General features: G+C 52.0%; 1 protein-coding gene across 1 annotated transcript; it reads left to right on the top strand.

Moving 5' to 3' along the window:
- Icoslg (inducible T cell costimulator ligand) lies at positions 1-10281 on the top strand. The gene is made up of 6 exons (XM_028767902.1): positions 1-189; positions 1787-1914; positions 2388-2738; positions 4156-4449; positions 5877-6032; positions 7712-10281. The coding sequence occupies exons 1-6, from the start codon at positions 179-181 to the stop codon at positions 7774-7776; spliced, it is 1005 nt and encodes a 334-aa protein (XP_028623735.1). The 5' UTR covers positions 1-178; the 3' UTR covers positions 7777-10281.
- Positions 10282-10646: the final 365 nt, after the last annotated feature.

The raw sequence follows: 10646 nt of genomic DNA, 5'->3' as shown, positions 1-10646 counted from the left end.
GCTAGCGAGCGCAGTTACAGCCGGTGTCCTGCCGCCGAAGACTCAACAACCCCAGATTTCCGCGCCCCAAGTCCTGGAAGCCGCCCAGTTCTCTGTGGCCTCCGAGAGCTCCGGAACCCCCAGCAGCTGCAGCTCCCCGGGCTCCGACGTCTAGCACCCCGGCGTCTGCGCTGGCACCATGCTGCTCAAGTGAGTCCGTTCGCGGTTGTGTCCCGTGAGTGGGATGGGGGAGCCGGGGACGCACCCGAACTTAAGGCTGAGAGCGCCCGACGGTAGCGCAGCGGCCCAATACCGCCGCAGATGTCCCCAGTTCCCGACGGCTAGCGGCCACACCTGGACCTGCCGGCATGGACAGCAGGGGGCGGCGCAGGGCTAACCTGCTGCACCCGCGGACCCGACCCCGGCGCGCGTGGGCGGCTTGGAGGAGGAGGAAGGGCAAGAGCGGGGGCTGAAGGTGAAGACTCCCAGCAACCCTGGGCACTGGCTTAGCCGCCGCCGCCCTTCTCCCCGTTGATTTCCCAGAAGTGAGGATGTGTGTTACCTCAAAGGCCAGCTGATACCCAGCGCATGAGGACAGGGTACCTCCTTGTACACTTGACTTCCCTTACAGATCCACACTGGGCAGGGGGAAATGGGAAGTGGGAGGGGTGTGGGAGGGGTGTGATGTGTGTGATGTGTGTGTGTGTGTGTGTATGTGTGTGTGTGTGTGTGTGTGTGTATGTGTGTGTGTGTGTGTGTGAGACAGTTTTGCACTCTGGCTTTTTGCTAAAATATTTCCCTCAGGCACTTGTAGCGTGGACGCTTGGTCTCCACTGGCCACTTGTGAGGACCTCAGTCCACAAGTGTCCTAACCACAGTCTCCAGGGAGAGAAAAGGGGAGACCTTGCAAGCTGCAGAGTGCCTGGTGGCCAGTGGCTGGTTTGAGTTTGTGGTTTGCCCACTGACCATTGCTGCAGGATGCTCTCTCTGTCTCTGTCTCTCTGTTACTCTGCCTCTTTGTCTCTCTGTCTCTCTCTCTGTGTCTCTGTCTCTCTGTGTGTGTGTGTGTCCCCGTCTGTCCCTGTGGCTCCCCAAGGATTTCTCTTAATAATTTTTTGAGAATTTCAGGACTGCCATTGAGGGAGAGTGAGCTTTTGTTAAAGGTGTGTGGGCAACTGTGAAGTGTCTGGGACCCGCTGCAGGGTCTTAGCTCCTATAAAGAGTCTCCATAGAACAGATGGTTTTGAGAGACTAGACCAGCTCTGGCTAAAGTATCCAAGGCTGCTTTAGAGTAGGGTGAAGTGCCCGCCCTTCCCACCACCCCTCTCCCCCTCCCCCCTCACTCCCACCACCAACCAGACCTCCTGTGTCAGAGAAGGAGACTAGGCTGAGATACACAGGACATAGTCTTTTGTGTATCACCAAGGTTCTGGAACATGGCTTCCCATCAAGTTTGGTTTCAGACAGACCTGGCCCTCTCCTGCCTCCTTTGGGGCCACCAGGTGTCTCCATCTCCTTTAAATACAGCTCGTGTCCTTCTACAGGTGGTTAGGTTACAGGGAGGGGGCACAGACTTCAAAGTGGGAACTCTCAGAGCCCTTTCTCCTCACATAAGTCAACTGTCTTTCTGAGTTTGGGAGCTGTCAGACTCTCTCTCTCTCTCTCTCTCTCTCTCTCTCTCTCTCTCTCTCTCTCTGTGTGTGTGTGTGTGTGTGTGTGTGTGTGTGTGTTCCTGGTTGGATTCTCAGGTCTCAGTGGAAAACCAGCCAGGGGTTCCTCCTCCAAGGGAGTTCATGCTTTCTCCTAGGTGTTGCTATTTTGTGCCCCCGGGAAGCAGCCAGCCTGTTTGGAAGAAGCTCAATCTCACCCGTTGTTCTAGCGGTTTCTTTTCCGGTCGCTGTCTGTTCTTACTGCTGTTTATCAGCCTTCGTGCTGGTAAGTTTGGATGCTTCGGGCTGTGTGGAGCATAGATGCAGGCCATTAGGGAATCCCTGGCCACTGCCCCTACGGCCTCCCCAGAGGCCCACTGGAAAAAGCTGGATGCCCATCCCTAGGTTGATATGTAAGGTTGGTGGTCAGAAAGGGAAGTGTTTGTCCAAACTTTTATACTTCTCTTTGCATTTCTTGCTTGGGGTCAGTGGAATGCCCCTCCTGGTCTCTTTGCATGGTAAATCATAAAAGCCACCTTTGAGATGAGCTAGGGGTGGGACCCTGCCAAAGCCAGGGAGGGACCAGTCTTGGCACTAGGTGGAAGCTGGCACCTCACACCTGAGTTGCTATAGGATGCTCGCTCCCGGGCCCTCCTAATGAAACTTAGTGATGAGTTCCTTCCTTGCCTCGGTGGGTTGGGACAGGGTGGGTGTTTGAATCTTAAGTAAATACATTGTGTCGATTTTGAACCTCTGCAGAGGCTGAGGTCAAGGAAGTCCATGCCATGGTGGGCAACGATGTGAAGCTTGGTTGTGTTGACCCTCACAGAAGCCATTTCAACTTGAATGATCTGTATGTCTATTGGCAAATTGATAACCTTAACGCTGTGGTGGCTTACTACCTGCCTAACGAGTCCCCAGGGATCCATGTGAACAGCTCCTACAAGAACAGGACCCATCTGTCATTGGACCACATGAAGCAGGGCGACTTCTCTCTGCACCTGAAGAATGTCACCCCTCAGGATACCCAGGAGTTCACCTGCCGGGTATTCAGGGAGTCTACAGTGTTAGACAAAGACTTGGAAGAGGTGGTCAGGCTGTATGTAGCAGGTGAGACTCTCCAAGCAGAGACTGGCTTTTGCCTAGCGTGATGCTCTGGGAAAGTCCTGAGGAAATCCCATTCCGGACTGTCTCGGTGGTGGGCTTCTGTGCATCCGTGGAGCTCTGAGTAGCAGAGCGCATAACTCAAGACCCTCCCCGGTTTCAGAGAACTGCCCATTGAGCCATCTTTGTCTTCTGTTGCCTGATTCACCTTGAAGTAGATACTGAGAACTGAGTACTAGGGGGTTTGGGGTTGGGATGACGGCTCGTTAGGTAGCGTGCTTATTATACACACGTGAGGATCTTAGTTCAAACCCACCACCTGCCTAGACTCAGGCATCGCAGCATGCATTTCTAGTTCTAACACTAGGGAGGCAGATAGGTGGACCCTTGGGGATCACTGGTTAGCCAGCCTAGCCTCCTGAGCTTTGGGCCAGTGAAAGGTCCTACCCCCCCCCAAAAAAAAAAAAAAAAAGGGGGGGCCGGCTCTGGAAGAACAACACTAGAATACATGCAGCCCTCCCCAGCCAGCACGTTCGCAAATGTGTGTGCACCCAAGGAGTAAAGGATACTGGAAATCTAAATGAGGTTGGAGTTTAGAGGAATGCTTTTAGTCTGCTAAGGATATGGGGCTCTTAATGGGGGCAGATGTATGTCCAGTGAGGAAAACTAGCCCCACATGAGGGAGCAGGAGTTTGGAGTGGGAGCTGTCACTACCCACCAGGCTCAAGTGTCTTTCTCCTCATTCCCCTGTTAGCTGCATTAATTTCAGCTCTAGGACCAAAATACCTGATATAGACCACAGAGGGGCAGAGATGTCCCACAGTTTCAGGTTTCAGACCATCCTGGAGGGAGAGGTACGTATGTCCAGACAGCCCAGATGGCGGCAGGAGTGTATGGTAGAGTCTGTTCAGCGCACAGCAGACCGGGATGCAGAGAAAAGGGCAGGCTGGCTCTTCGCTCCTTTTCCCTTAATTTAAAACATGTGTATGGTTGTTTTGTCTGCATGCGTGTCTGTATACTATGCGCATGCCTGGTGGCCACAGCGAGTCTAATCTCGTGGGACTGGAGTTACAGATGGTTGTGAGCTTCCATGTGGGTGCTGGGAATCAAACCCAAGACCTCTGGAAGAGCTGCCAGTGCTCTGATCCATCCCCTCTAATGCCCCCTCCCCCTTTTGTCTCCTTATCCATTCTCCCAGTGCATGATGGGAGTTAATTCAGTTAATCCCCTAGACCTCCTCATAGACAACAAGCATCTGGAACAGATTGGTTTCAGTCCAGTTTCGATTTAGCCATCTATATCTGTGAGGCATTTCACTCCACAGGCAGCATGAGCTTTTATGGTTTTGTTTTGGTCAGACATCCTCCACTGGTCAAGCCTCCCTCACCGCTGCCTCCTTTCTGCCCCCACCCCCACCCCACAGCAAACTTCAGTACACCTGTCATCAGCACCTCTGGTAGCTCCGACCCTGGCCAGGAACGTACCTACACCTGCATGTCTAAGAATGGCTACCCAGAGCCCAACTTGTATTGGATCAACAGGACAGACAATAGCCTGATAGACAAGACCCTGCAGAATAACACTGTCTACTTGAACGAGTGGGGCCTGTACGACGTCGTCAGCACATTACGGATACCTTGGACACCTCATGTGGATGTAGTCTGCTGTGTAGAGAATGTGGCTCTCCACCAGAATATCACCAGCGTCAGCCATGCAGGTGAGGACCAGGCTGAGGCTCAGAGGGACTTTGAGAGCATCCTGGTTGTAGGTTAGGCGAGGTCCAGGGTCATAAACAGACTCCTTACAGATGATCCCTATCCAAGAGAGGCAATGAGAGAGGCTCTCGGTTTCTGAAGGCAGGGACAGTGATTGCTGCTCAGTCCTGTCACAAGAACTTTCCCTCAGGCAGATGATTAGCGTGCCTGTCACCCACAGCACGTGATGCTTGAGGTCGTTAGCCAATGAGGGCTAAGGATCTCCAGGGCCTCCTCAGCAGCCACAGAACTTGGTCGGAATTGCGGGGGGGGGGGAGGCATGCTAGAATACTTCCCTATATTCTCTTTCACACCCCTTCTCCTACCCCAAGGAATTCAGATGGCCTTGGCTGCTGGCTGGGTCCTCTATGGACCACAAAGACATGACCCTTCCCAGAGGCCATAGTTGTCCCAGTCTAGGTAAGGGACCAAGCCAGTCACCAGATATCAGAAGAATGATCGTCATGTCCCAAATAGGTGACCCGCAGAAGGATAATGCTGGCAAGAGGAGGCCAGAAACTGGGGTGCGGTGGGGTAGTAAATAGCTGTCTTCTTTGGGGTCGGTAACGATATTGGTATTCTTAGTGGGCACCAGTGTGTTGTACAAACCTCAAACAGCATCGCCCTCAGAAGAGCCTGTATTTCTTTTTTTCTTTTCTTTTCTTTCTTTCTTTCTTTTTTTTTTTTTTGGTTTTTCGAGACAGGGTTTCTCTGTGTAGCCCTGGCTGTCCTGGAACTCACTCTGTAGACCAGGCTGGCCTCGAACTCTCGAACTCAGAAATCCGCCTGCCTCTGCCTCCCAGGTGCTGGGATTAAAGGTGTGCGCCACCACCGCCCGGCGAGCCTGTATTTCTTATATACCCCTCCCTTGCAAGCCTGGGGACAGTGGCTCCAAGTCTCATAGTAGGACAAGGGACCTTTGCCCGAAAGAGCACCCATATACCAGCCTGAGATTTTACAACTCACACAATGACAATAGGAAGCCTTTTGAAAGCTGTTGTCCCCCTTGTTCCATGGAGAAGACTTTCCCCATCACGGTCCTTACGTGTTGAGCATTTTCCCTTTTCCATTTTTTGGGGGTGCTAGGTTGGGTAGAGACAGGATTTCTCTGTAGACCAGGCTGGTCTCTGCCTCCCCAGTGCTGGGATTAAAGGTATCTGCCACCACCGCTCGGGCCTCATGTAGTCTAGGCTGGCCTCAAACTCACTGTATAACCAAGGTGACCTTGAACTCCTGATCTTCTCTGCCTCCACCTCTGGAGTGCTGGGATTACAAGCGTTTTTCAGCCATCCTCAGTTTATGTGGTGCAGCGAACCCAGGGCTCGATGTATGCTAAGCACTCGCTGTGCCCACTGAGCAACACTCCCAGCCCAGTTTCTCTTCCCTGCAGATAGTTTCACTGGAAACCAGGTCACAAAGAACCCGCAGGAACCGCACAAAGCGGAGATGAGCACTATTTTCTTCGTCCTCGCTGGAGTACTGGGGGCAGTGGCTGTCATTTTCGTCATGGTGTACAGATACAGGCGTTCCCGCCGGAGCTATACAGGTTTGTGTGAGACTCGTTGACTGTTTACCTATGGATGCATTGGTTTCTACAGCTTCCTACACTTTTTGAGAAGATTTCATTTGAGATCCAGTTTTAAAGTAGGTCAGTGGTGGTGCACTCACCTTTAATCCCAGCAACTGGGAGGAAGAGGCAGGTGGATCTCTTTGAGTTCGAGGCCAACCTGGTCAATAGATCGAGTTCCAGGACAGCCAGGACTACACAGAGAAACCCTGTCGTGGAAAAAAAAAATCCAATTTTAAAAGTATCAGCATACTTAGCAACACAGCCTGAATCCTCTCAGGAGAGGGTTAGACCCTCCATTTTTAATAGAGCCAAGCTAGCAGCAAGAAGCTCACATTCCAGGCTCAAGGGGATGATGGAGCCTAGATCCAGAGGTGGGATGGATGAGCTGGGGCATACTCGGCCTTTAAAGGCACAGGCTCACATTTAAACCCCCAAAGGACAGTTCTCAGAGATGGGATATAGCTCATTTCTGCATTCTGTTCTAAGTTATGGGCAGGTATATGCCTGGAAGCCTTGTGCACTCCAAGGACAGGCCCAGAAAGTAGCAAAGTCACCACATCCTACACATGGGCCACGATGCAGGCTCTATGGCCAGGAAGTCTAGAAATGCTGGAAGGACTCTGGGAAGCTAAATAGAGCCCCTCACAGACCCTTCTTCCCTTTCCCACGAGATTTCCTAGTGTTTCCTGTTTGTGGCCAATACCAGTGGAGTCTGAGCAACATTCCTTAGCCAGGCTGTGCTAGGTCTCCTGAGCTGGGGACACACAGCAGCTTCATTTTTTTTTTTAATATTTTTACTTGTATGATGTAAGTGTAGAAGCCTATAGAGGGCTGATGAGCATTGGATCCCCTGGAGCTAGAGTTATAGGTGGTTGTGAGCCACCATGTGGGTGTTGGAAACTGAACCCAGGTCCTCTGGCAAGAGCAGCAAGTGTTCTTAACTCCTGTCTTAGCCAGGGTTTGTATTCCTGCATAAAACATCATGACCAGAAGCAAGTTGGGGGGGAAAGGGTTTATTCAGCTTACACTTCCACATTGCTGTTCATCACCAAAGGAAGTCAGGGCAGGAACCTGGAGGCAGGAGCTGACACAGAAGAAGCCATGGAGGGGTGCTGCTTACTGGCTGGCTTCCCCTGGCTTGCTTCCCCTGCTTTCTTATAGAACCCAGGACCACCAGCCCAGGGATGGCATCACCCACCATGGGCCCTCACACCTTGATCTCATGGAGGCATTTTCTCAAGGGAGGCTCCTTTCTCTGTGATAACTCCAGCTTGTGTCAGGTTGACACACAAAACCAGCCAGTACAACCGCTGAGCCCGCTCTCCCTTTCTGACACCAAGTATCTTAAGTGCTCCCTGCACACTTTTTTTTTTAAAGATTTATTTATGAGTACACTGTAGCTGTCTTTAGACACACCAGAAGAGGGCATCGAATCTCATTATGGATGGTTGTGAGCCACCATATGGTTGCTGGGAATTGAACTCAGGACCTCTGGAAGAGCAGTCAGTGCTCTTAACCGCTAAGCCATCTCTCCAGCCCGCTCCCTGCACACTTACTCCTTGAAATCCATCTTCCCTTAAAAGGAGCCTAGAAGGGTGATGCTACTGTGAGCCCACCCTCCAACAAAGCCTGAACCTCTTTGCTTTGACCCACAGGACCTGGGACCGTACAGCTTGAGCTCACAGGCGAGTGTGCCTGCGGGGAGAAGCCGGTTGGCTGAGCTATCCTGACCTTTCACACCTTTGGTTGGTAGTTTTCCATACCTGATGATTCCAGAGATGCAGAAACCCTGTCTTGTGGTGGAGACTTCTGGACCCTGCACAGCAGACAGTCTGTCATAGGTCCCTCCTGTCTCTGCTCTGCAGGACCTCATAGACTCTGTGACTCTGGCAGTCCAGAGTCCCTTGGTGGAGGTGTATACTCTGTAGTTTCAAGAACAGTTGCAGGTGGATTCCGTCATCTCCAGAGGTGTGGATTCATATCCCGATTTTGGAAAAACATCCACAGAGGTATTTGGTTTTCCACAAGGAGAGCCCTGGCTTTAAGTACCTTTACTACCTCAAAGTGACTGTGCCTTCCCAAACCTGGCTTTTTCACGTTAGAGGCGGTAGTATTTGTGGTCCTCTTGTGGAAGTGGGGCCTGTTGTTTGCTGAAACCCACCACCCCACTCCAGTGGACAAGCTAGTGTCAGACCACTTTGGAACAAACGAGTTCTGAGCCACCTGGTCCTAACCCAGTCACGTGACTGCGATAAGCAACTGCTTCTAGTTTTTAGCCCTCTTTCTCCTCACCAGTCTGAGTCCCCGGAAGAATCATTTCATTGTCTCCAAAATTTAAACACTGAGCATGGTTCGGTAGCGTGAGCTTGCCTGACAGGCGGGCATGAGGAGGCAGGGCCTGCCTTCACCTTCCTCTCTCTTCCCTCCAAGACCATGCCTGACAGGACTCTGCCCAGGATGTGGACAGGGTTTCTGGGAGATGCCACCTGGTGGATGTCAGACATAGCTTCAGAGTGGACTCCCACGGGCCTGGTGACAGAGGCAGACAAGGAGCTGTAGGCTTATGGGCTGTGATGGAGGACGGGAATGTCCGGCTTTCTGAGAGATGGAGGCTTCCTCCCAGAAACCCCGAGGGAGATCTTTCCAGTGGACAGCAACAACATCATTAAAATATGAAGCCTCCAGTGAGCCGTCAGCACAGAGAGGAGCAGCTTGGGAGGAGAGCCTTCCCCCGGCACATGACTCAGTCCCAGCATCTTTTATAAAAGGGCATTTGAACCACTCTGAAAGCACCTACAAAATCTACTGGAGACCGTTTCCCTGCGGGACCTTCAGAGGGGGAGGAAGTCTGACTTTAACTTCAGTATCAAGCTACCTGGGCCTCCTAGAGGATATGTGGGGTTTTGTCTACAGAAAACCTGCTGCCGGCTGACAACGGTTAGGCTCAGAGGTTTGGGGCACTCGGCTTCGCAGCATCAACAGGACATGCCTCAAAGCAAAATATGGCCCATGTGCCACATACGGGGGCTTCTCCCTCATCATTGAAGGCCCTCAAGCCTGACTTCCTGTGGATACAGAATCTTCTTGAAAGCCTTGAGCTCATTCAGAATGTACAGAAAATGGAGGGGACAACTCCACCCAGTCTCAGCAGCCCCTGAAGACCTCAACTCCAGCCTCCTGGGTCTCCACGTTGCTGGCCAGAATAGAGCTAGCTGTTTTGTTTCTAGATGGTTCTGCAAAGTTGACTGCATGAAAACCCAGGTGTGCACAAGCTCCAGGTTGATGCATTAGGGGGCATGGACTCCCCCATGGAACACAGCATCTGACCCTAGTTGAGGGCAAGCTCCTTCCTATCCAGAGGCCTGGACTGTCAGGGCCTGTCTGCTGTGTGGCTGGGGCCCAGTGCTGACGGATATGTGAGATCTCAGTAATGAGGAGTGAGAACCCTGGGCTCAGGCTCAAGGGGACCAGTATTATGAAGATCTATGGTTTTTTTTTTATGCACCCACATGGACTTTTTAGTCTTCACAGTGACTTATTCAATGAGTGTAAAGGACAAACCACTTAAGTTCTTCCTGCAAACAAAGCATTACTTACCTGTAGAATACTTACCTGTAGAATAGCAACTGTCGTTATGGGTCTTGAGTTGGCAGCTACAAGTAAACAAGTACAAGGAGCGGCTGGGGGTGCAAGAAACTGGGGTACAGTGTCCCCAGGACAGATGTTTGGGAGTTAAGGGTCTCCCTGAGGCCCACAGTTGCAGGAGACAGGCATGCCTCTTGTGTCCCAGGAACCCAAGAGTCTGTGGCAGCCCAGTAGGGGTATCCTGTCTACTTTCACTTTTGTCAGAGGTAGTTTAGGGTCAGAAAGAGGTCAAGCCAGTGAGCTAACTAGCTGCCTTGGGGCACTAGACCAGACACAACCCCCACTCCCGCCAGCCACCCCCCACCAGCCCCCCTCCCTGCTTATGTAGGCATTGGGAACCCTTCACAGACCCCTGGCTGTACAGTCACTGTCACCTGCTGATCCCAGCAGGCCCCCACCTTCCCGTGGAATCCTGGGAGCACGCCCCCCACCCCACCCCACAGCACATCAGCATTCACTAGACTTGCCCTGTAACCTCTGACTCCTTCAGCTCAGAACCTTGTGGTCATTCTTTAAGTTGTAGATGGGGCATAGTGACTTCTAGAAACCTGATAAGGGAATAAATATAAGATGTGCTTTCTGTCTTGTGTCTGGTGGCTTGTGTCAATGTGGGTGAGTCTGGTTCCATCAGCTCAGATGTTGCTACCACTATAGGTAGCTCTATTCCTCAGGGGACATGGGCCAGCACCCTTGCAGTTTGTTACAGCCCTGACTCAGAAGCCCAAGGTCTCTCCCATAGAACCCAAAAAATGTCCCAAGGTGGAAGGCCCTGACCTGGTAGGTGGACAGGGCACATGACCCCCAGATGGAACTCATCATTGCGTTCCTTGCCTCAGTTTCCTCTCTGTGATGTGAGGCACCGGGTCAGTTCAGTACAGACATTCCTGATAGAGACCCTGGTCTGGGATGACAGTTGTGGCTCTGGAATGGCCAGCCTCAAGAGAA

The sequence above is a fragment of the Grammomys surdaster genome, unplaced genomic scaffold, assembly GCF_004785775.1.
Source record: "Grammomys surdaster isolate TR1022 unplaced genomic scaffold, NIH_TR_1.0 183, whole genome shotgun sequence".
In the NCBI taxonomy this organism is placed as follows: Eukaryota; Metazoa; Chordata; class Mammalia; order Rodentia; family Muridae; genus Grammomys; species Grammomys surdaster.
The sequence above is the reverse complement of the archived record's forward strand: the minus strand, read 5'-3'. Positions and strand labels throughout refer to the sequence as shown.

Bases quoted from the DNA above. Each gene is read 5' to 3' on its own strand.
- Icoslg (XM_028767902.1), top strand. The intron at 1,915-2,387 runs GTAAGTTTGGAT...GAACCTCTGCAG, and splicing joins GTTTATCAGCCTTCGTGCTG to AGGCTGAGGTCAAGGAAGTC. The intron at 6,033-7,711 runs GTTTGTGTGAGA...TTTGACCCACAG, and splicing joins TTCCCGCCGGAGCTATACAG to GACCTGGGACCGTACAGCTT.